General features: G+C 44.6%; 1 protein-coding gene across 1 annotated transcript; it reads left to right on the top strand.

The window, feature by feature from the left end:
* Nucleotides 1-19,282: 19,282 nt before the first annotated feature.
* Nucleotides 19,283-20,972, top strand: LOC147727582 (uncharacterized). Its single transcript, XM_086963140.1, has 2 exons — nucleotides 19,283-19,710; nucleotides 19,988-20,972. The coding sequence occupies exons 1-2, from the start codon at nucleotides 19,283-19,285 to the stop codon at nucleotides 20,970-20,972; spliced, it is 1,413 nt and encodes a 470-aa protein (XP_086819266.1).
* The last annotated feature ends 5,731 nt before the right edge of the window (nucleotides 20,973-26,703 follow it).

Here is a 26,703-nt window from a genome sequence, read left to right as displayed (position 1 = left end):
CTCAAAGGCTGAAAGTTCTCCCTTTATTATAGTAGTATAGATTTAGCAATTTGCAGGCTGTTTAAACAACACATGGTTGGCTGGCATTTTGCGCGCCTGCCAGTTTAATTTTAAAAGAAACTTTCAGGGACGTTTTAGGGATTTTGGGGGCGCTGGGCGAAATGTATTTTGGGGGTCCCTGTTCGGAATAGCTTTGATTTTATGATCCAGTCTCAGCTCTTTCATGCCTTCTTTGGTCAAGTACTAAATGTGTGTACATCGGATATTCAGGGATAGTGATGTTTGTATTCAGTATGTAACACAACAGCAGTTCACTAATATTACGGCAAATAATCTGTCACATCCTCCCATTTCTCATATGTGAGGTCCTGTATTGAGCTATAATACACTTTTTAATGGATGTTGCCTGACACAAACACATTTTGTCTGCAAAATGTCTGTAATAGACTAAAAAATGAATGATAGTAAAACGCTATTTACAACATTGTATTTAAAAATTATTCAAGGTGATGAGGGCAAGACTCTGCAAGAGCCGTCTCTTTCACCCCCCCCCCCCCCCACCCCCTTTGAAAGGCTGGCCCAGAGCCGCTTTGCCCATGCCTTAAAACTTCTATGGAAACTGACTCCTTTCTGGGAAGAGCTAACTCTCCCAGGAGGGGGTTAATTCCTACAGCTGAAATGCTTCAGCTGCAGTGGGAGGCAAGGGGTCTCCTCTGCTGAAACTGAAAGAGTGTCCGTTTGTTTTCTTTCGGTTTTAGCAGAGGAGACCCCCTTGCCTCCCACTGCAGCTCGAGCACTCAGCGACGAATTAACCCCTTCCTGGGAGAGTCCTCAAATCAAAAGAATGGGCCGATTTCCCTTCCCTCCCCCTTCCAACTATCCCAGAGTAAACTCTAAGAAGGCTTGCGACGGACACAGGAAACAAAGAGAAGACTGGGGTGGAGTGGCGCCCCCCCTGGGATGGTGTCGCGCCCCCCCAGGGGGGCGCGCCCCACAGATTGAGGAACTCTGGCCTATGCTAACTTAACAATGTGTGCAACAAGGCCTAGCCTACACTACACCCTCCCTTGATCGGAGCACGGACAATAGCGGGGGCAATTGTTAGAACGCAGAGTTCAAGTTTGAATGAGACAGAGCCAAGTTCAAAATTTCGCCAAAGTGGATAATTGGGAGTACAATCTGAATTAGCAACCAAAAATATTTAAAACCCAACAGGAATGAATAGTGTCAAAACACTGTAATCTGAAAAGTGATAGTTAAATTTTAAAAAAAAATGAAAGGAGAAAAAAATTCATCAGTCCACTATGTGTCTCTGAAGTAGAAAAAAACGATAACTTCAGTCCAACAGCGTATAGACACAGTAGGTTGTAACCGCCACCAACAGGAAGTCATTGTTTTCGTCAGGGAATATTCCAGCCATTCAATTTAGTAAAGGAAAAGAACATACATGTTCCTCAACAGCCGGAGCCTATAGCACCATCAGAGGACAACATGGGTGTTCTTCGAGATAACTGCGTGCCAGGAAGTCATTGGCTGCAGTCCATATGTTCTAATTGCCTAGTACCCTATGAGCCGCTGCGCAGGCCATAATCTCGACTCCAGAATAGTCTAGTTCATGAGCAACTAAGGGACTCATTAGTAGATCTTAATCCGGGTTAGGAGACACCCTGATGCAGAGACACAAATCCAGGGCCCATTCAAATATGCAATCCAGGCATTGGAAAACTGGTTGCACGCATGTAAAATATGAAAACCGGAAAGATAAACCATACGCCACACTCAGAGTCGCCAGAGGTAGCGATCCATAGTATTCAAGCATCCGGTTACGAAGTTGGAGCAGCCGGGGCAGACCCTCGTGGGGCACAGATCGTGCAACCATTTTGGAGTAAACAAATTAACAGCAGTACACCGGCACACAAAGCGAGAATTAATGGGAAAACGCCAAAAACGTTGGAAAAAATAGAATGAAAATTGCCGGTATCACACCAAATATAGCTTGGAATGAAGTCACAAGGCCAGAACTTACTACTTTAAAAAAATGCGCCAAGCCCGTGCTTGAGGAGGCACTAAAGATTGTGTGAATCAACGCTCCAAAATGCAGGGGGAGATCCGTGTTTAATAAGGCATGTTCCTCAGTACGAGTGTTAGCAATGTGAAGGACGAATGTTTCACGAGCAGATGTAAGGGAGACTTCTTTTTGAGACCAAAGGGCCCTTAATCGACTCATCTTGTTGAACTCTGCTTTCAAGGTTGGAATGGAAGGCCAGATGGATATGTTGAGCTTCCCATGTGGAGGAGAAAACAGTAAATTTTTACAACAAACAACTCGTTGGGAAACATTCACTATGTACGGAATTCCCGCCAGCATACCACAGCAATCTTCATTATTCAATAATAAATAACTACTGTTTGCCTACAACGTGAAAGTCGGTGTAATAGCCGGAGCTGGTGTACCTTTTAAAATGCACGCTAAATTTGGTGCTTCCTGGTTGAAAGAACCGTGGAATTGTATATTCCTACAGACTAATGAGTGATCAGGGGTGGAAGTGCAATCTTCACCTTTCAAATAAACCTCTTTTCCCTCCCTTAGACACTTATAGGTGAACGGAAGAGACCAAACCTCATGGAGATATGCTCTACCTAATGGTTCATATCTGCCTATTGCATAGTGTTTCATGCATGCTTCTAAATTAAACAGCGGGAAAGGTAGCTTTATTAATCCGTGGATAAGCCACACAGCAGAATTTGTCTCGGCCACAGAAAATGGTAAGGGTTCTAACTTTTCAATATGCAAAAGTGAAAACATGGCATCTTTCATTGACATGAATTGTTTAACAGTCAGATTAAACGGTAAAAACAGTGAAGAAGTGTTCATGTAGTCGCCTTCCCGGCCTTTAAGTTTTGTAAAGTCCATGCAAACTGCATAATAGAACACAATTGATTTTGACCATGGTACAAAACTGAAACCTCATCTTGCACAATATCAACAACAGAAGAAAGAATGGGCGATATGTATGAAACAAAATTTCGTTTGCAAAAGCCGAAATTCGCAGAATTTCGGCGTTTGTGATCGCAATTCAGGTAAGTGGGATGTAACAGCCTTGCAAAATAAGGAATCGCAAAATAGCAATTCCCTATTTTGCGATTGCATTTAAGGAATCGCAAATTGCGATTCCTTAAATGCAATGTAAGAGGCACAGAAAATGTGCAATTTGGCCATAAGGAATCACAAATTACCACCAACTTCAAGTTGGTGGTAATTTGCGATTTCTTTGAAAAATGCACTTTTTTTGCATTTTTCAAGTGCCATGTGGCACACATACATCCCCTTGGGGCATGTATGTGTGCCACATGCGCACACATGTACATTTCAGGAGTGCAACAGGGTGTTCTTTTGGCACTTTGGCACCCTTGAATTTGCATTTGCAATTTGCGATTCTCTAATTGAGAATCCCAAATTGCGAATATCTCCCCATTCATTTCTATGGGCCTCTAGGCACATAGGAATGAATAGGGAGGTATTTCTTAATTGCGAATCGCAATTTGCGATTCATAATTAAGGAATATGTAGGATTCGCAAAATTATTAGCTAATCCTACATACATAGCATTTTGCGATTCTCAAATAGCGATTCGCAAAAAATCGCTATTTGAAAATCGCAAAATGGCTTTTTGATACATAGGGCCCAAGGTTATCTAATGTATAAGTCCTGGAAGAAAGTGTGTTAATGCTATTATGTACAACTGTAAGCCCTTTTTCCAAATTAGCTTGATCAATAGCTCTCAACCTAGAAGCAGCTTCAATTTGGGACAGTTTCCAAACTTTGTTGTAAACTGCATAGATCCATCTTTTGGACCTGCCTTTTGCAGGACCTTTGACAAAGTCATTTAAGTCAATGGCGTCAGTCAATTTAGACAAATGGAGTTTAACTGACGCTACGGTCGAGTGTCTGAGCCAGGACTGACAAAGTTTGCCAACAGAATAGGTAGTGACAGAATGGTCAGTCTCAAAACGGGGGTCTACCCTAACTTGTGTACAGCCAGGGTCTAAACCCAGAAAACATTGCTGGCATGAATCTTTACTTTTTTGCCATAACAGCCAGGTTTTGGGAGCCAAACTGGAAATGTTAAAGGATGAATTTAGCAACAGGGACTGTAAAGCAGTAAGGGACCTACTGGTGTAATTATTCCAGTTGGAGTATTCACCCAAATCAGGAATAGAGTCAGCATTTATTTTTTTAGACGTAGCAATCCAAAGCAGATGGTCTGTGAAATAGTCGTATTCAGAAACAACATATGGTTCGGGATGAGACATGCACGATGCAAAGCCTCAGTGCCTTGCACCTGCCAACACTTAGCACCGCAAACAGATATGATATCAATGGTATCTTTCCACAGCTCGCAGCCTCCTATTGACAACTGGTCTATAAAATACTTTGAATATAATAATTTTGTGTGGGTCAGTCTAACCTTGGAAGAGGACTTTTCAGTCATCTTAAAATAAAATGCCTCAGGGTTGGATTTATTAAAATCAGTAAAATATGAAATCTTTTTCAAAACAGTTTTGGAGCTTCCTTCAACGGGAGTGGAGCAATGTTCCCATTGTGTGTAATTAGCCACATTTCTAAATGTGTTTGCTTTGTGCAGAAAGTGATTGCCATAGTGTTGGTAACTAAATAAATCACTGTTATTAGCAGAATCTAAGCACAAATCTTCAGCATCAAAAGCAGCATAATATTTTAAATCAGAAAACAGAGCCTCTGTGGCTTGTACTTCCCAATCATCAGAGCGAATATTTTGTTTAACCACATCCCACATTGAAACACGCAGTACATTAGGGACATTAATAATCTCTGTGGGTCTGTGTATCTGGAATTTGACAGCATCCCATACAATTCTGTCTAAGACAGGCCAAGCAGTGATGTTCATGAATATCAGGTCCCTCTTCATTTTCTGTGATGAGGAGTGGGGTGCCAAAGTTCCACCAATTAGTCTAATTGTAGTTCTTTCTTTAACATAGTGACCATTCACAAGACGGAAAAAATACACAACAAATTCAATGCACATGAACAAAAAAATTGAAAAAAGCACCAGCCAACTATAAGTCCTTGCAGGAATTAAAAAATGTTTTTTAAACCAGACGACAAAAATAGAAATTTTCGAAGGAGACTTTGATGTGTTAGAGTCAGTGTCAAATGAAAAACATGATTGATTAGCCACACAGGTCTCTAAATCAGGAATGGATAAATCTGTGGGGTAAGTGTACTCAGTATCATCAAGAGGATCAGCAGCTGGAGGATTCAATAAAGGATTTATAACTGGCATTTCGGTGGCAACATCAGGTCCAGCAGCAGGTGTCAGAACCAAAACAGAGTTTCGCACCATAGCTGGACAAGAGACCGCAGGTGTCATACTAAGAAGAATCAGCCATTCTGTGTTGTTTGACATTGTCAATGGAGATGTACCTGTTTTACTTTCAACCTGGAAGGGGAGGTAAAATGACTGTTCTTGAACCCTGCATGCCAAGCACAGGAACTGGAGCACAATATAAGGGGCTAAACTGCTTCTTGTTTGAGATCCCCACCACCAGTAACGCTGCTGTAGGAGTGATACAGTAGCTGACCCGCCGGCATGCGCTGAGGCCATCCCCTCATGAGCGGCTGTCATCAAAGTCTGCTGCGGTCCACGTTGGGAATCAACCTGTCACCAACGTCATTAATTTTCACATAAGGAACTTTATCAGGACTTAAATGATAAGAGTATTTAGAAGGGAATCCTATCGGGTAATTACCTCCCTTCTCTGTTGCGGCAATAGCTGGCAAGATGTCATCATCAATCTGACTTCTGTCATGTGTAACTGCTGCTACTGAATATGCTGCAACTGCTGTCTTGGCCGATTCATCAGCAAGACTATTGCCAACAGCGTGAACTCCGACACGCTGGTGACCAAGATTATGAATTATAAACACGAGTAGGAGACGTTCTTTAAGTTCAGCCACTCGAACCCAGATCATTTTATGTTTTATTGTGCGACATTTAGAGTCACGAAAATCATTTTGAGTCCAAAAGAACAAATTGTCATTGTATGATTGAACACAGTAGTAAGAGTCACTTATGACAAGAATAGACACACAAGGATCTGGATACTCCAATACAAGCACTGCCAATTGGGCGGTACAGTCCCCTAATGTCTGTGTATGTACGACATCGGACCGGACTTGAATTCACCATCCACCATTGTACCAACCACTATTGCGCAGGCCAAAGAATATGCGTGCTTTGAAACTGTAGACGCTTGCGCAGAACCGTCAGTGTAAATGATACAATCGAAATCCTATAATGGCCGCATGGTCAGAGAAGCAGGATGAACAAATTCATACTGCAAAAACTCCTGAGTCTGCAGAGAGTCATCAAAGACAAACGTGACATCCGGAGATGTCAAGGATGTGGCCCATTGTATCCACTACAGGTGCAAGATTTTCGAATTTGGTACACTGGCTTTCGTCACTGCCTTCAAGGCAGGATACGGAGTAACAACCAAAATGCGTTTTCCCTGCGACAGTGCACGTTCCTTTAGAATCGCCATTTGCAATGCTGTCAAAACTTTTTCCACAGTTGAAAATCGCAATTCAGCCGAAGTGTACAAGTGTGACTTGTAAGCGATAGGGACTGTGTCACCCTCATTAATGGTCAGATACGTGAAACCCACCTCCCCAGGTATGATTCTTATTACCAGGTTGGGGTGATTATCACGACTCAGCAAGAATCTAGATTCTAAAAGATCAGCCTGCAAAGATTGCAGGATGGCTGAATGTGTTGGCAGCCAGCAAGATTTGGAGAAAGTAGGTTATACCAAAGCGTAATGAGGCTTGATACGCTGGGCATAATCGGAAATATAAGTACGCCTGAAATGTAAAAAGCCCAGTAAAGATTGTAGTTTTTTCAGTGTTGTAGGAGCGCGCAACTGTGCACATTTCTCCAGGAAGTGAGAAGCCAAACCTCGACCTTCATTGTTGAGCTCGTAATCCAGGAACAACACTGTGTACTCTGCAATGTGGGACGTTGCAAAGTTGAATTTATAGCCAAAATCCGCAAAATTGCAATCTATGTGGTCAACGCGACACAGATGCGGCCATAATTGATCATCTGTGAGATAAATGGCATCTACATACGAACATGCAACTGCGTCGAGACCCTCCAGAAGAGAGACGATGCGGGCGGCAAAGACGCCTGGACTTTTTTTTAAAGTCCATAGCTAAACGTCTGAATTGGCGCTCTTTGCTACCGCTGGTAAAAGCTGTCCATTGACTACTAATAGAGGACAGATTGTGGACAAAGAAGCAATTGGATATGTCAAGTGTGGTCTTAAACCTTTTGCACACAAGACTATTCACCAGAGCAGAACTGTGAATATTCTGACCTGCGCACGTACGACAATGGGAGTTTAAGTGGCTGTAATCCAATACCAAACGGTACAAGCCATCTGGCTTGGTCACAGTAAAAATAGGGTTATTCATTGGAGACACACATGTTTCATTTACACCTTGAAATTCCTATTGCTCAAGGATTTCTGCTACGGGAGCTTTCGCTTCACGTCGCATGGGGTATTGGGGTTGAGGCTGTTGCATAGACTGCAAAGGTATCTCATGTCTGGGGGAAAATTTGTCCCACCCACAGTACGGTACGGTACAAAGCTAGCGCAAGCACCTTAGCCCAATCTTCTGCAAAACGCGTGGCCTGCTCCTTCGGCACTGTGTGCACGAAACTAGGGAGGATCCCCTCTTCCCCTTGCGGAGCCGGCAATACAAAAGGTGGGGGTCAGTCGACCTCTGCCAACAAAATGTCATAAGTAGTAGTTAGATTTTCCCAAAATACCCCTTTTATGGTATGTTGTATGTCACCTTCAATTAAAAGGACAATTTAGAAAAGTCTTTCAGGGGGAGCCACTCTAGTGTCAGCTTTCTCAACTCCAACAAACGTGTCAGTCGCTGTCACCTTCAGTAGAGGATTCAGCGCCTCTCGAACAATGGTAATCTCCGCCGCGCTGTTCAACAGTGTCAGCGTCCATGTCAGATTCTGAAACTGCGTTCTCACTATCTGTGGCATATCTCGCTGTTAAAGCAGCAACTTTCTTTTTCTGAAACTGGGGTCTCTGACGTGGAGAGTCGTCTTGCTTGCATTTACCGACCGTCTTGCGGGGTTGCTCTTGCTTTGCACCCCTTCCTCTGCCGCCTTCTCCTCCACCGGTAGATCAGACCGATGAATCCTGCAAAGAGCGAGGAGAACGTTGATCAGGAACCTGAAAACGAGGACGGGACCCCTGATTCTGTTGCTTTTTCCCCTGTTTTTTATTTTTAGTCCAATTCTGTTTTGGACCTGGTGGGCGATCACCTTTGTCAGACTTCGCCGCTTGGGTTTGCTTTTGCGCGGTCTTGGCAAAAGGCTTAATACCTAAACTATTACGGCCAATGGTCTTATAAGTCGCCATGATAATTCTCAGTAACTGACGGGGTTTCTCTGCCTCTAGGACATCGCGCAAAGCATTTGATACCTGAAAGCTTACTGCATCTCCCTTAACGTTAACAAGGACAAGATCGGACACTACATAAAACACTCCAACGAGTCTCATTCCAAATTCAACAGCCATCATGTCCGTGCTCTTCTTGAACACGTTTAATGACTGAGGGTAGGACAGCCATTGACGGTGGGCCGAAGAACCTCGTATAGACTGCCGCAAAAATAATACCCCATGTGGTACAGTCAGTCACTTCAGGTACTAAGGGCCCGATGTAAGTGGCCCAAATACCGGTCGGTAACGGTGAAATTCTGTAAATTTCACTGTTACCGACCGGTATTTAGCCATTCCTGATGTAGGGAAGGAATCAGTAATACGGAATTGGTAAATACCGATTCCTTAATACTGATTCCTTATTGGCCTTGCATTTAAGCAATCGGTTATACCGATTCCTTAAATGCAAAGTAGAAAGCACATAAAAGAGTGCTTTTGGGCCTTAAGGAATCGGTAATTACCACCAACTACAAGGTGGTGGTAATTACCGAATTCCTTTAAAAAACACTTTCTTGCTTTTTTTGAAGTGCCATGTGGCACACATCCATGCCCTTAGGGCATGGATGTGTGCCACATGTGCACACATGCACATTTCAGAGGTGCAACAGGGTGTTCTTTGGACACCCCGGCACCCTTGATATACCTTCCGGTATTACCGATTCGGTAATACCAAATCAGTAATACCGAATGTCTTCACATTCATTCCTATGGGCCTCCAAGCCCGTAGAAATGAATGGGTAGGTATTCGTGATTACCGAATCTCAATTACCGATTTGGTAATAACGAATATTAAGGATTCAGTATTTTTTACTGAATTCTTACCTACATCTGAAATACCGATTTCTAAATACCGAATCGGTAAAATGTGGTATTTATAATTCAGTATTTCACTATTACCTACATTGGACCCTAAGTCTTTCTGCAAACTAATTGTAAGAATCCTGTGTTTCTGCACAGAAGTCGTATTAGAAAATACTGCCTCCAGTTGGTCAAAATTCTCGGCAAGTCAAAAATGCCTTTCCTCCTTTCCTTGGGGACGCTTGCCCATAACCGCATTAACCCTAACGGGACTAAGCTTTAACCTGTTCGGCCCAACTGGATGCTCTGCAACACCAGGGCCCCCACCTGGCATGTTGGGGAAAATATAATGAACCAAAGTCCTAATACCCACTACAGCAGAGGCATAAAGGGGCCTCAATTCCAGTAAGGGACATTCCCCCGCATGTGGGTGTGGGGTTAATCCCGCCAAAACAGGCCAAGAAGCACCTGGAATGGACAAAGGACCTAATCTATTTGCCGTTAGAGTGTGGGGAAGGGCGCCATCAAACCAAACCCGGTGCTGCCAAGCAGAAATTGGAATCTCTGTGTCCTATAAGGAGTGTACTCCGCAGGTACGGTATTGGGAGTATATGTATGAAACACATTAGTATCTGCAATAACTGCCGGAAACGTAACCCATGAGTAGAAAAGCTCAAACGGGTAAGCTGCATCAGCACTCACAACAAAAACGACTGCCATGCCTTCCAAGGCAACGTTGAAACCCTGCAAATGATTGCGAACAGCCAATCGACTGTGCTGCGGAATATCAACAGCAGTCATAACGACACAGTAAGAATAGAGACTATACAAAGTAATGTAGCACAACTGGGTAGTAATTCAAAAGAAACCATTTGGAATTATCAAGCTTGAAAAGACCTATTTAACTATAGGTAGGTTTATCCGTCACCACTGTCAACCGGAAACAATAGTGAGGGGGTCATGGACTGATATAAGCACTACTCGAGAGTTTCAAATTAAGACCACAACGTTAGGTGCGCCATGTCGCAGGGATTCTGCTCCTACACAGAACTGTGCACAGAGACCTAGGACCTCAGTGCTTGTGGTGTACCAAAAAACTCGCCTTAGTGCCATAAAACCCTAACCAGCTCGCATCAGTGTCACGTTAGCTCTTCATCCTATAGCAAAGGAACCAATGATTAGACAATCCAGAACATGCGACTTAGGTTATACTCAGGAATGGTGGGAAATAAGAACACTCTTTCGTTATACTCTCATACCAGTCCACAAAAGGAGTAAAAAAGAGACACAGGTAGGGTTAAAATATTTATTTTAATGACATGCTCTAAGATGCAGCATCTTTACTAATATAAGCAGACATATGATTAGAAATAATATGATCAGTATTGTTACAATTCCATAAAACACAAAGGGAGAAATCATAATAGAAGGTCTCTTAGGCTTGTTTGGGGACCCCATACCTCTAAGATCAGCTATAGGGTATCACATCAGGATCTGCAAAACCTCTCTGTCTCTCTGGAAAAACTGGCTTCTTCCAAGTATGTGAAATCATGCTTACAGTGTGATATTAAAGGCGCCAGAATCACGTTGGCTGCATTTGTGTTATGTCTAAAGACGTGAGCCGATCAGCTTCGAACAACAGCTACCTTGTTATGATGACCTTGGAGCTTTAGGGATGCTGAAAACAAGCCATTCTCATGTGAAGCATTTCACGTAGTCTAACTTATAATAACAGTTATATGCAGCGTCGTGTGCAAAAGCGGCAAAAGGTAAAATGGCGTTTAAACTTCTAATAAGCCTATGCTAACTTTACAATGTGCACAACAAGGCCCAGCCCACACTACAATATTTACACAATTACGCAGAAAACATTGCGTTACATTGATTACAATTGATAAGTACAGATGTCAGATGGCTAACCTTAACATAGTTCTAGTACAAAGGTATTTCCTATTCTAATCTAACATATCATCCATAAACATACAGTATTTACTTTTCTGCATATCCTACTTGGGCCTACGGCAAGGTCACAACTGGTGTCAGATCCTTACCAATTAACCACGCCCTCCAGCCGGAGTGTGCATGCGCAGAGGGCCCGTTTAGCGTGAGGGCACTCCGCCCCCCCGGTTACCCCCGTACGCTCTATTAAAGCGTAACTGCCCCCTCCCCCGCACCCATCCAGCCAACTGGCTGTAACTGCCTCTGGAGTTCTAGGAGAGACCACTTGTTCCTCCCCTTGGCTGACCCCATTCAAGAATGACGCCGCCCTCTAAGGACCTTGTGCCTCATTTATGAGGCCTTGCGTCAGTTTTGCGATTCCGATGCATCACTTTTTGTGACGCATCAGCGGCGTAAAACATGCCTCCTGTTGCGCACTATTTACAAAGTGACACATCTAAGCAAATGTGTCACTTTGTAAACCCCTGCTCTACATCATACCTGCGTTAGGTATAATGTATGCAGGGGGGGGCGTTCCCCCGCAAAAAGCCTCATAGAAGTGACACAGTGAAATCTATGAGATTTCACTGCGTCACTTCTAGGACGCCGTTGCATCAAAATCTTGCGCCTGCCTCACAGCAGGCGTAAGACTGACGCAGGCCCTTTTACATGGGGCTTGTCCCATGTGAAAGGACACATTGCTGGAGTTGCGTCACTTTTGTGACATACTCCAGCAATGCGTCACTTTTGCACTTACAGATACATCATAAATACTGACGTATCTGTAACTCCTTGCGACATGATGCGTCATACATTAAATATGACGCATCAGGTCTGTCGCAAGTAGTGCGCACTGAGAAGTGACGCATCGCTGCTTTCACGCAGTGATGCTTCATTTCTGATAAATGAGGCCCCTTAAATTTACTGCTCACCAATCATGACCTTACTGTCTGACCAAGGAATAGCACTAAATACAACAATTGATGACCTGTAAATGGGACAAATTTCTAAGGAAAAAACACACTGATATGGTATACACCAGTACATATGCCAACCTGTGAAATAAAACATGATTAATTCAGAACACCAATATTTTGCTTTAGGGGATGGTGGTGGGGAAAACAATTACAGCCTCCTAGCGAGGCTGGTGCAGCAGTCTGGGAAGCGCGGAGTCAAGAGACAGACTCCTCCCTCCCCAGCCTTTTAACCCCTACTCTGCCAGGCCGTTTCTAACCGGCCTGGCCTTTGCCCATTGCGTGACCAGGAAGTGATTCCGGGTCACGTTCAGGACCAAGGTAAAACGAGAGTCGAGATGCGCCTGTCGCATCATCACTGCCCGACAGGCTCGCCTCTGTACTCACGAGGAGGGGGGGGGCGGTGTGCCTGCCATACTTTTTGTGTGGCCGATGCCGGCCCCCCTTTCTCTATGGCCAGGGACTTCCTATACCCCCGCCTCCCTTCTCAAACCCTATTTAATGACATGAGTAGATTTCTTTGGAAGCCGGGGTCGTACAACCCCAGGCCGTATTTATTAAACATAAATATAAACAAACATTTTTATATAAACAATATTTACACAATTACGCAGAAAACATTGCATTACATTGATTACAATTGATAAGTACAGATGTCAGATGGCTGGCCTTAATATCATTCTAGTACAATGCTTTTTCCTATCCAAATCTAACATATCATCCATTATCATACAGAATTTACTTTTCTGCGTATCCTATTTGGGCCTACTTCAAGGTCACAACTGGTGTCAGATCCTTATCAATTAACCACGACCTCCAGCCGGAGTGCACATGCGCAAAGGGCCAGTTTTCTGTGCGGGTACTCCCCCCCCCGGTTACCCCCCAGTTACCCCTGTATACTCTATTAACTCCATAAAGGGGGTCCTTGCACTTCTGCGCCGTTTTCTGCTGCCATTGTGCACGTGCCAGGTGGCCAATCGGCCTAGAGAAAGCATGACTCCTCCCTCCCCCGCACCCTCCAGCCCCTGGAGTTCTAGTAGAGACCACTTGTCCCTCCCTTTAGGCAACCCCATTCAAGAATGGCGCCACCCTCTAAGGACCTTAAATTTACTGCTCACCAATCATGACCTTACCGCCACAGGCCAGCATAGTTAACCGACTATCTGGCCCCCACAAATCGCTAACTGAAACGTCATGCCCTGCCTCTGAAGCCCCCCAACCATGCCAGTCGATTTTCTAACAGGATTTCCTTCCCTCAGACAAGTGGACACCGTCTTTTAAGAAGCACGGCTCCCCCCTAATACACCCGTGGGCGACTATCTGTAATTGGGGAGACCTAAATAACCTCTCTATCTTATTGTTGATTCTCTTTACTGAGTGATTCAACGCCTTCACAGACTCTGCCCCCTCCATTGAAATCTGGGTACATTTTGTGACCATACTATGGTGCACCCCTGGCATATCTTAGCTAACTAACCCCCCTCTGTGATTATGGCTTCCACTAGACCCCTTCTATCCAGATTTACCAGATTATTCCCTCCCAAGTGTAGGATAATGGTACTGGGGGGAGCCTCACCCTTACTCAAAAGATTCATTAAGAAACCCCTGAACTACTGTTATGAAAAAAAAAGAAACCCCTGAACTGACTAAAACAGAGAGCCCCTTTTCCATGAAATGACACCTAAAAACCGGCATGTTTGGCTCTGTGTTTGTAAATTCCTGAAAAGAAAAATGCATTCAAACGTCTCACACATGAATGGCCAATAATCCAAACAACATGTGGTCCTGATTCCTGTGGATGTGCCCGTCCTTGTATTGCATGTAGCTGCTGATGCTCCGCCGCCAGTTTCCTCTCTGCATGACAGGCTTGAGAAACTGTAAATGTAAGGAGAGATGGGAAATTGCAACAGTACTTGAGCAAAATGCCCCACTCACAGCATGTGCAGCCGCACATGGCGCTTATAACAATTGGAGGACCACCTCTCAATCCTTTTAACATTGCCGCTGTGAAAACCTCTCGCTGTTGCCTCAGTGGCAGCCCCTATTCTGAAAGAATGAGTTCCAAAACACCTACGATCCAAACCTGCCTTCAGTAAAGCTATCTCCATGACTTTCTTAAACTGAAACCTGTTGAGCGGGGTACCATCTGCATGAATTAAAAACGCACCCCCCCCCTGTACTAGTTCTCTGCTGTAGGAAGGCCTCTAACTGAGTCACGGGACAGCAAGTGTTACCATGTGCACGGTGCAGTACTACCCCCTCGCCAAGGGCTTCTTAATCTGTTTTGGATTTCCTAATAGATATCAATAAGGAGTCGCCTTGCACCTTTCCATGTTCAAACTGCAGACCCCCTTGCACATCCTGTTTATTCTGAGCCACCAATTCACCCACGCAGAGCTCGCACCGCAAAAAATGGCTGCTACGTTGACGTACACTCAAATGCTCAATCACTTTACAAGACTGCTTCTATAAAGGTCAATACTTTGCCCCCAAAAACAGCACTACAGACCCCTGCCTCTCGTTATAAAGGCCCAATGCCCACAACGCAGCGCTCGCACCGCAACAACACAGCACCCCCATGCGGTACCTTACACAATACTGTACCAGCGTTGATCCAGGACACCAAGCACTACAATATTACTGCGTCCCGGCCCGTCCCGCTGTCTCCACACGGTAGTCTGTCCCACGCGATACCAGATACACAGCTTACTCCTCCACAGCCAACTCGCTGTCCTTTTCAGCAGCCCTGCAGTAAGATAAAAGTCGTGTCTCGCTGCCGTTTTTTCCGCTGTCCTCCCCTTATATGCCGCAATAGGGAAATCTGTAAGACAAAAGGAAAAACAATTACAGCCTCCTAGCGAGGCTGGGGCAGCAGTCTGGGAAGCGCTGAGTCAAGAGACAGACTCCCGCGCCACCAGCCTTTTAACCCCTACCCTGCCAAGACGGTTTCAACTGGCCTGGCCTTTGCCCATCGTGTGACCCGGAAGTGATTCCATCCCTTCTGGGTCACGCTCAGTACCAGGTACCAACGAGAGTCGAAACGCGCCTGTTGCGTCATCACTGCGTGACAGGCTCGCCTCTGTGGTCGTGAGGAGGGGGGGTGCACCCGCCATACTTTTGGTGTGGCCGGTGCCAGACCGCCTTTCTCGGAATTGTGTATGGAAAAGGACCCGGCGCTCGTGGCTAGCATGTTCTACCACTTTCCGGGGGAAATAACTTAGCATACATGCTATTTGATGATGTGATTCTGGCTCCTGGTATCCTTGCACTAAATAACTGGGGACTTATAATGAGGCCTGTGAAGTTCAAAATTCTGAGTCAACCAGAGGTGACGCACAATAATAAAATAGCAATACGTGATCAAAAATACTAAATAAAAACACTTGCACTTAAAGATAGCACAGAGTATGGTGGTGATTGTGAAAAGGAATGCTGCCTTCAACTTATTTAACAAAAAGACAGCCTGTCTAGGTACCTGCGAAAGCAGAACTTTGTAATGTGAGTTCCATGTACTTCTACCACTGACATGATATAATGCCTTGTTTAGTCAAAAATACTGGCAGGCAGGCCGATTAAAAGACAGCATGGTCACAATATATCATTATTGGATAGGTTCACAGTGACGATGAAATGAAAAGTAGAACTATAAAAGCACAGATCTACAGATTGTCTGCTGGTGGTCGTCAGACACTACCACCCTGAGCAAATGAGACATCAAGTATTTGGTGCAAGATCACACATATTGGAAGAGAATATATATTCATTATAACAGATTCAACAATTAGACAGATTGACAAGTCTGATTGTCTTTAAAACATTGCCACGTCTGTGCTCAGTTTATTGGCTAGGGAGGATGTTTACCATGGTCTACACTGTACATTTTAGAAGCAGCTAAAAGTGTTTTCATAGGAAATCAAAATATATGCTGACAGTAAAAATAGAGCACTGGGGAACGCTAAAGAATTAGAAAACATGTTGGCCTCAAACCCTGAATTTCAGAGCAGAAGTAAGGTAACACAGTGTTTTGCCCTGTGAACAGGATTTATATATATTTAGAGTGCCCTTGCTTAGGCGCTCCCAAGGACCAATGTGACCACAGGCCATTTGGAATATGAACCTCTCCTTTACTTCCTCTTGGGCACCAGGCTGCTGCCCTCAGGCAGGAGAGGTTTCTCTTGTGAAACAGACACATGGGTCACTGTTTGTCAGTATAAATTAACGTCATTTCAAATTAAGCTCCTTAAGGCTTAAAGAAACATTAAGCTGTATACATGCATTAAAACGCAAGACATCATTATGTAGCACAAACCTCCTAGAATTAGGAAACAAAATGAAACAGACAAAAGGCTAATCATTTTTTTTAATACTCAGCTTTCTTGGGTTTCAAGGTGATAATATATAGAGACAACAATTCATAGCACAAGAACATGCACTGCTGTACATAAATGTGCGGTATGCGGAAGGATCATCTCTTGCAATAAATTCTCAGTAACAGTACATCAAAAACATTAAACCAAAGGAGGAGACCACTACACAACCCTATTGCGCAGTAGCCTAAAAGGCCCAGCCATTTGCCCCACACTTACTCATAACTGGTTGGACACCCCATGCCTCATACACCAGCTTTTCTTGCGCGGCACACCAATACAACCCTCTGTGCCACCGGGATATTGCAGATGGGGGGGGGGGCAGGCCCTTCCATCTGGTCGCTGTCTTTCTTTTGGCCACCATGGTGTCTGTGCCCAAAAATGCTTTATCAACTCGGGAGCCTCCTATGCCTTCCAAGACCCCAGGAGCAGGACCAGAGGAGTGAGTGGGACCTCCCGCCCCACAACCCCGCTTAATTCACTAACTACGTCCTCCCGATATTTCATTAGTGCTGCGTAGGACCACGTCATGTTAAAAAAGTCTGCGGGTGTCTCTGCACATTCTGGACAACTTGGATTCTGGAGATATCCTGCTTGATACAGCCGGGTCGAGGTGAGATATGCGAAGTGGAGATAACAGACTTGGATCAGCCTCAGCCTGGCTGAAATAGTGATCACACGAGGGCCATAAGGACGTCCTGCCAATCTTAGTCATTTAAGGGCCCCAACCATCTCTCCCAACGAGTCTGCAGGTGATCTAGGGCCATATGTAGGTAATTTACCGATTCTTAAATACCGAATTTTACTGATTCGGTATTTAAGAATCGGTGATAGTATGTAGGTGAAAATTTGGTAAATTTTACAGATTCGGTAATATTCGGTTTTACCGATTCAGTATTTACCGATTCAGTAATTCCCAATCATTCATATGGGCCTGGAGGCCCATAGGAATGAATGGGAAGCGATTCACAATTACCGATTCGGTAAATACCGAATCAGTAATAGGGGGAACATATTCGAGGGTGGCAGGGTGTCACATTGATACCCTGTTGCACCCCTGAATCGTGCATGTGTGCACATCTGGCCCACATACTTCCTCTAAGGACATGTATGTCTGCCACATGGCACTTTTAAAAAAGCACAGCATTTCTTTTTTAAAGGTTTTCGATATTTACCACCAACTTGTAGTTGGTGGTAAATAACGCATCCTTAAATCAAAAATGCACTCACTTGAGTGCTCCCTACATAGGATTTAAGGATTCGGTAATTTACTGCTTCCTTAAATTATTGAATCGGTAAATTACCAAATCCTTAAATCCAGCCACCTACATTGGAAAAAGCGAAATACCGGTTGGTAACGGCAAATTTTCCGATTTTCGGCCGTTACCGACCGGTATTAAGCTACCTACATATGGCCCCTAGTGTGGTAGGAGAATTGTTGACGAGGGACCTGTAGATCTGAGACACTCCCCCTTCTCCAGGTCCCCATTAGGAGTTTGGCTTCCAATTGCCTGTTTTCGGGAAGGGTGGTACCTGCTGAGATGTGCAGAGTAATGGCATGCCGGAGCTGTAGGTATTTATGTACTTGAGTGGAGTTGAGGTATTTATAAAATTAAGTTGAGTTGAGTGAGTATAGGTCCGCAAGTCCTGAAAAGTACCTAGCTACCCCCAACCAAACATCACAATCTGTATAATGCCAATAAGATCCCACTTTTGGAACCCCGCCAGCGCTGCCACTTCTCTCATACATGTACCATGCCACAAAGGTGTGTGAGTTTAGCATCTCAGCAGGTGTAGCGCAATGCTGTGCGCAGACAAGGAGGACCGTTCTAGTCAGGGATAGTGTGGGGGATTGGTGATCCATAGAGCATTACCTGGATCTGTGAGAACCCCAGATTCCTCAATTCTAGCTGGTAGTATTTGTTTGGCAGTGGGTCCGAGCCATCCGCAGCCATGAGTTACCCCAGAGGAACAATGTGGTCATTTTGTCTAAGGCATAAAACCAGTGGCGCAGGAGATGGAGAGGTAGATTTTGCAGTACATAGAGGAATCGAGGGTGTATCATGTACAAGGCAATTTTCCCCAGCGGGTGGATGTGGAGAGCCTACCATTTACTAAGGTTCTCTTTGGTCTTCTTTAGTAGTGGGGAAAAGTTAAGGGACCAAGGGCCCGATGTAGGTAAAACGCATTTTCCGATTTTAAAATACCGGCTCGTACCGAATCGGTATTTTGAAATCGGAAAATGATATGTAGATAAAAAAAATCGGAAAAATACCGAATCGGTAGTAATCGGTATTGTGAATCGATACGTACCGAATCGGCATTTACCGATTCGGAAGTTACCGATTCGGCTACTACCGATCCGGCAAATACCGAATCGGTAATCGCAATACACCCCCATGGGCCAAAAGGCCCATAGGAACGCATTGTAAATACCGAATCGGTAAATGCCGATTCGGCGAGCAAGTAAAACTGAAACCAAAGACATCAGCCAATGAGGTGGAACCACCCTCCCCCACCCTAGCAGGGAGTGGCTACCCAGGCAGGTGCAACTCATTAGAACTTTCTGTAGAGGCAGCCTGAGCTGAGCATTCACAGTGAGCAGCAGTGGTAGCAGTATCCAGATCTCTGTGAAACATGGCAAGCAGCTCTGAGAGCCAGAAGGCAGAGCGCAAGAGGAAGGCCAAATTCAGCACCATGGAGCTGCAAGTGTTGGTGGAGGAGGTGGTGAGGGTACACAGGCAGCTGTTCGGGAGGCTGTCCCTCACTGTACCAGAGAGAACTAAGAGGAATCTGTGGAGTGAAATAGGGGAAAGAGTGAACGCTGTTGGTGTCACCCCCAGGAGCCTGGATGACCTCAAGAAGAAGTTTTACGACATCCGCAGCCTCACAAAGAGGAAACTGGCTGAGCTGCGCAAGCAGGCAGGATTAACTGGTGGAGGCAGGAACCCGGCGCCACCCCTCAGTGCCCTGGAGGAACTTGTGGCGACTACCATTGAGAGCGAGAGTGTGGTGGGAATTGGGGACCTGGATAGCTCATCCAGAGCTACAGCTAAAGGTAAGAAGCATGCGTATCTTGACACACCCTACCAGACACCTCATTTACACCCAATGCACAGCCAAACCCCAGCCCAGTACTGCTACCAACAGACATGAGAAATGCATCATGGTAAATGTAGTCAGCAGAAGTAGCCAAAAATGCCAGTGCAGAAGCATAATGAAAAGAACTGTAAAACTGAATCAAATTATTTGAAATGATATGTGCAATGCTTTAATTGTAGTGACTGTAATACATCAGCACTCAGTTCACAAATGCTTCTTTATACCTAGGGGCACCATCAGGCGGGGAGCAGGAGCTACTCAAGCACCTGCACCAGCACCATCTGCCAGTGCGGTGGCAGGGCCAAGCACCAGTCTACCAGCACAGGAGGAGGAGGAGAACAGCAGTGCCCTGGGAAATGAGGAAGACACTGGACATACCCTCACATTTCCACACTCCCCCCGACTGTCTCTAACGCCCCCATTGCAGTTCTCCCCGGAGAACTCACCACCACAGAGCCACCCTGCACCTGCCACATCTCCTGCCAGGAGGATAATTGTTGCTCCATTAAACCCCATAGAAGGAGCAGCGGGACAGGCACCAGCAAACAACCCAGTTACACCTGTGGCACCCCAGCCCACACAGCAGGGCAGCAGCAATCCCCGGAGGCCACGAACATCCAGCAGTGCACTTCCAGCACGGGAGGGCAGCGTGTTTCAAGGGCTGGAGGGCAGTATGGTCAAGATCCAGAGGATGCAGGCAAAATCAATCTTGGCCTGCCAGCGCCAGTTGCGGGTGCATAACCTGCAGATGGGGGAGATGGCACAAGGGTTCAAGACATTTGTTGAAAGCAACAAGGACATTGCAACAGGTCTTGGGCGAGTGACCACTGCCTTCACCCAGCTCTGTACAAAAATGGATGAACACGAGCTCTCTCGCCGCAGGGATGCCCGCGTGCAGAATAGGGCTATCAACCGCCTTGCTGCTGCTACCGCCCAGCTATGCCAACATGGGGCAAACATGGAGGCCAGCCTCACCCAGAACACGGCAGAGGTGACTAGGGGCATGGCCCGCATTACCACCGCCATGGAGGCACTTATCATATCGAACACAGTTGTTAATCCAGCCCTGGACCTGGGCGAGGCTGGGGACAGCAGCAGCCGCAGCAGCCCGGCCAGCGCAGTGTCTGAGCCGCGCCGGAGCAGCAGGCGCTCAGTTGAGGCTGCTGGACATACTGAAGGGGGTGATGCACATTCTAGTGGGGCTGCTAAGCACAGCAGGAAATAAGACTGCCAGGGCGGGTGAGGCAACCCGGAAAATTGACATTTACCCACATATTGTTTACCTTTTCTTTTGTTGCACATCAGTGCAGTAACGTTGCAACATTATTAAATATTTATTTTTCTAACATCCATTGACCTGTCTGTGCATCTGTACTCACTCAGAAATAGTTTTCTGTAATCTCCTCACGTCTGTATCTGCCATCACTTGGCGTAGACACCCCAGCAGGTTGTGTTTGTGGCACAGCAACGTCGTCGTCATGGTACTCGTAGTCTAACAACTCCACCTCAGTGCCCTTCTTCACCGCAAGGTTGTGCAACATTGCACAGACAGCTATGATCTTGCAGCAGGTGATGGGGGTATACTGCCTTGCACCTCCACTCTTGTGCAAGCATCTGAATCTGCTTTTCCAGATGCCAAAGGTCCGTTCAACTACATTCCTTGTGCTTTTGTGGGCCCGATGATACCTCCTTTGGCTGGGTGTAGAGGGGTTGAGGTAGGGGGTGAGTAAAAATGAGCGGAGGGCATATGCACTGTCGCCTAGAAGGAAAAGGGGTAACATTACTCACATGCATACATGTATTTTACTTAGCTTCTTTGTGTTATGGGGGTCTGATGATGTGTCTCACCTAGGAGGTATCCTTCACCAAATTCGCCAGCCGTCAGCCGTGCATAGATGCCGCTCTGTTGAAAAATGTAGGAGTCGTGGGTACTCCCTGGGAATTTTGCTACCAGGTCTGTGATGGTGCACTTCGCATTGCAGATCACCTGAACATTGATGGTGTGCGTAGACTTCCTATTGCGGTATATGTATTCTGTGTCAGCAGGGGGGCAAATCGGAAGGTGCGTGCCATCTATACAGCCGATGATTTGGGGAAATTGTGCCATCTGGTAAAAGTCTGCTTTTATACAGCTGGGAGGGTTTTTAGGTGTTCCAGATGAGGACAGGCGCACAACCGTGTGATCGCAGGGTTATATGGTAGGCTCGAGTAACAGATTCCAGGCAAAGGGGCGGGCGGTAATCCCTCGTGACCGCTCAAGGTGGATAAATCCACACAAGTAGACACAATAGCAACAAATACCCCTGCTCTAGGAAAAATTGCAGTAAAGTCACAGTAGTTTCTGGTTTTGGAAACAGTAGTAGAATAAGCACATCAACATAAATCAAAAGTCAGTAGATGGCGGTATGCCAAAAAAGAGGTTTGATAAGAAGTAAAGTTCTTGTTGTGGGAAGCAGTTTATTGTTTCTCTTGTTATGGCCAACACGTGTTTCATCGCAGGGAAACCAGACTGCGAATCTTCAGGGCTGGGTATAGATACAAAAAATGCATTTGTATGGTTGTCCTATGTGAGCTAGGCAATTGAAAAAAAGGTGGTTGGTGGACCCTTCGTGATACATTGTGGGCATGCCATGGAGTGACCAAGTGTAAATACATATGACTTGGATTCTATAGTGAAAGTGACATTGGTGTGTGTGAATGGTGAGGTTTTTAAACCGTGATTAAACAGTTTGTGTGTCAAATGACTGTATGAAGTTTTATGGTTGAGAAGTTCTGAAAGGGAAAACACATTGACCAGTATGCGTAAGTACATTTTGAGAACGTCAATACATTTAGACGAAAGAAATGAAGTGCAAGTGATAAGCTGTACAACCCATTGTGACATGTAGTGACTGCTAAGTGAGTTCTTAAATGATCTAAACATGTATCAAAACATTTTGTGAAGCACATTGACCAGTTAGTGAAATTTGATCGATTACCGTTTCATGATACGTTGTATGATCAAAACATATATTGAAATAAGTTGTAACGAGAAAACGACCTTTAAGTAGAGTGGGGCCGGTATATTTGGGACCTAATGCATTAGTGCTAAGGTGGTTGTAGAGGAGTAGAGAGATGGTGATTTGAATTCTAGCATTTATGACGTGCATGTGGTGTTAACTTCGAAAGGGAAAAAGGGGTCACTCTGTCCGCTACTGGTCAAGTTCAGTGTTGAAACACGGAAAAGGAGGATAGCTAATCTCTGGGTGTGTTTTTATGAGGAGCACACTATTAAGTGTGTATTCGGAACACCAAACGCAAGGAATTACAAAATACGTGGAAGATCTGATGGTGTTGCAGAGTTTTTTTTTTTTTTTTTTTTTACGCAACTTTCTTTATATTAGTGGTGGGTTGAGTTGTGTGATCTAGGAAACGATATATTCATGTCATAAGGCTAAAAAAATATAATAATATTGAATGAAACCTAGTCAAACTCACCCTTTTAAATAACAGAAACCGGGATTTGGTAATCAGACCAACGCCCATAAGGGCGAGTGTATGCCGGACGCGCTGTACACGCGTGGTAGGTTAGCTCCTATAGTCAAAAACAAGGGGTTTAAAGCATAACCACATATAAAGCCCTTAAAGGAAATTAAGTATCTCACGGCGATGAGAATTAAGAATTTGTTCATACCTAATCAGGCTCATCTGGGTAACTATAACCGGGAGGAGAATAGGTCAAAGCTGTTACGCTTGAAATGGCTGCAAAAAGGCGGGTACACCTGTAGAGATAATGAAAAATACAAGCGCTATGGTATGCTGAGTTTCTATACCATTGAGTAGCGTTTCGAAAGTGCGTAAAGGCTGGTGTACTGCAGGCTAGATGTTTTACCTGTTGCCATAAGTTCCCCCTCTTGTGGTTCCCGGCGCCGTTTGTCGAAGACGGTACCCGACCGGAAGTGGGGACGTCTATTTATGCTTGGTTTCCGCCTCTTAGTAAAAAAGACTAGAGCGGTTTCGTGTCATTTATTACATCGTGTGTATGGCAAAATTAAGAAGAAATACTATATCTAAAAGAGTGTACGGGAATGGCAACATGAGGCATATCTGACCTTGGTAAACGAGGTCGCTCAGAACAGCACCGGTATAGAACGGAACTAAAGATTACTGTGTCTGAGTACAGATGCACAAGAATAATTTGCGTGAGAGTCGGTGTTCCGATTGGCAATCCAAAATTTAACCAAAAACCAATTAGTCCTTGGTTAATAAGTAGGACATTCTTATGTGTGTGAGAATCGTGATTAAAAGGACAAGAGGTGTTTATCCGGTATTAAGTGACAAATTCAGCCGACGATTTAAACAAGAAATACATAAATGTATATTACAGTAAAATACTGTTATAAAGTAGTGAAATGATGATAAATCATGCAAACAACAAATAAAAGGCGTTATAGGTTCTTAAATTCTATAGAGATGTCTTAGTAGTTGGTAAGGTTAAAGCATATTGGAGCATATATTGAAACGTTTCACTGAATGTTGGATTGTGGAAACAGGTACATTGGTTCATGTTATCATTCATGGAAACCTTTCCATTAATCCCCAAGGAAGTATTGCATCTCAGGGTCATAGTTTAGGCCGAATTCAATGCTACGTAGACGCATGATCCAGGTTGCTTCTTTGCGTCTTAGGGTCAACTCACGATTACCACCTCTTATGTGGATAGGCACTGTGTCGATGCCGAAGAAACTGATGCGGAAATCATCTGTAGTTGATTGGCATTTAGCCACATGTAAGGCAACAGGATATTTCGGGTCTTGCTTATGTATCGCCCTCATGTGTTCTGAAATTCTGTCTTTAAGACACCTTATCGTGCTGCCCACATATTGTTTTCCGCATTGGCACTCAATTATGTAAATGACATATTTTGTGGTACAGTTGATGTTGACTCTGATATCAAAGGTATCTCCATTTACACCAGTAAAAGTTTGAGTCTTGTGTTTGGCCCATTTGCACATCGCACAAAAACCGCATTTGAAGAACCCTTTGCTGCGTTGTGTCAGCCAGTCCGGAATCGTATCTGTTCTCGGAACAGTTGGACTCAGTCTATTTCTCAGAGTTCTACCTCTACGGAAAGTTATTTGGGGAGTAGGAGGAATGAGGTCCTTGAGTGCTGGATCATTTTTAAGCAGATTCCAGTGCTTGGTCATGCTAGTGCGAATTGGTCTGTGTAAGCTATTGAATTCAGTGATCATCCTCACTGTTGAATCTTTCGCCTTGTTTTGGTTGTTGCATTTAAGTGTTTCTGGTCTCGTAATTTTATTAAGTCTTTTCTTGGCTGTGGACAGGATGGATGGGGGGTATCCCCGTCTTTCGAATCTCCGTTCCATGTCTTGTATGGTGTCTGCCAAGTCGCTGTCTTTGCTGCAGTTTCTTCTGGCTCTTAGAAATTCTCCAAAAGGTATTGACTTGATCTGGTGTGGCGGGTGGTAGCTGTCTGCTCTTAGAATCGCATTGCAGGATGAGGGTTTTCTGTATAGTTTACTGTGTAGTTTGTTGTCAAGAACATAGAATTCCAGGTCTAGAAACTCCATGCTGGTTTTGCTGGACTTCATGGTGAAGTTCAGTTCCCACTCATTGTGGTTGAGATGATTAAAGAAGCCTTGGAGAAGGTCATCTGAGCCTGTCCACAATAAAATACAGTCATCAATGTAACGACCCCAAAATAGTATGGAGTCGGTGTATTCGCTGCCTTTGGTGCCCCAGATGTGGTCAGATTCGAAAGCACCCATGAACAGATTGGCAAAGGAAGGCGAGAATTTAGAGCCCATGGCAACTCCACGTTTTTGTTTATACCAAATCTTCTGAAACATGAAGAAATTGTTATTAAGAATGAGGGTCATCATAGATATTAGCATTTCGGTGTGAGCCCACAGGGTTGCTGGTCTGTTTGACAGAACTCGTCTTATAACATCTAAACCTAGGACAGGATTGATGCTTGTATATAGGGCAACTACGTCCATAGTGACTATGGTAGTGTTGGGTTGCCATTCCAAGTCACTGAGAACACTAAGTATATGCTTTGAGTCCTGGATAAATGAGGGTAGGTTCTTGACTAGTGGCCCTAGAAACAAATCTACATATTCTGCTAGTTTCTCAGTTGGTCCCCCTATACCTGAGACGATGGGTCTGCCTGGTGGGAAGGGGAGATCTTTGTGAATTTTGGGGAGGGTATAAAGCCATGGAAATGTCGGTTTGTGCACTTTTAGGTACAGATATTCGTCTTCATTCAGTAAGCCATCCTCTTTCCACTTGTGTAGATGGTCGTTAATTGATGTGGTGAGAGTACCCATTGGGTTGTGTGCAATGGGTTCATAACAAGAAATATCACCTAGTTGGCTTAGTACTTCATTGTTATAATCGTCTGCATTCATGATCACAATGTTACCTCCTTTATCCGCTTCGCGAATCACGATGGTGGAAGTTTGCGTTAGTGAGGCGAGGGCAAAACGCTCTCCTTTGGTGAGGTTGTCTTTAAAAGTGAATGTTGTGTTAAGTTTCTTAGTGTTGAGTTTGTTGATATCCTCAAGAACTCGCTTGTGGAAATTATCGATGTTGTTGCCACCTGGTAGTGTTGGTATCCAGGTGGATCTGTTTTTCAAACCACTGACAACCCCCAGATCTGAGTCTATGTTCAGTTCTTCTAGAAGCTGTTCCATCTCTAAAGGGCTGTCCTCACATTCAGTAATGGATAACAAAAGGTGAATTGCTTGAATATCCTTTATTGTCGTTACATTATCTGTCAATACATCAGGAATATTTCTTACATTTCTGGTGTTCGTGGTTTTACCTGCAAAATATTTTTTCAATTTTAGGCTCCTTACAAATTTAAAGAGATCTATTTTTGTTTGGCATGTATCTCCTATAGAGAAGGGATTGAAATTCAAACCTTTAGAAAGGAGATTGGTCATATCGGGAGT

This window comes from Lissotriton vulgaris, chromosome 3_1, assembly GCF_964263255.1.
Source record: "Lissotriton vulgaris chromosome 3_1, aLisVul1.2, whole genome shotgun sequence".
NCBI classification, from domain to species: domain Eukaryota; kingdom Metazoa; phylum Chordata; class Amphibia; order Caudata; family Salamandridae; genus Lissotriton; species Lissotriton vulgaris.
The sequence above is the reverse complement of the archived record's forward strand: the minus strand, read 5'-3'. Positions and strand labels throughout refer to the sequence as shown.

What these genes read in the sequence shown, in the direction of transcription:
- LOC147727582 (XM_086963140.1), top strand. Translation starts at nt 19,283, where the DNA reads ATGGCAAGCAGCTCTGAGAGCCAGAAGGCAGAGCGCAAGAGGAAGGCC. An exon ending in GCTACAGCTAAAGGTAAGAA is followed by an intron (nt 19,711 to 19,987) that starts GCATGCGTATCT and finishes GGGCACCATCAG; the next exon opens with GCGGGGAGCAGGAGCTACTC.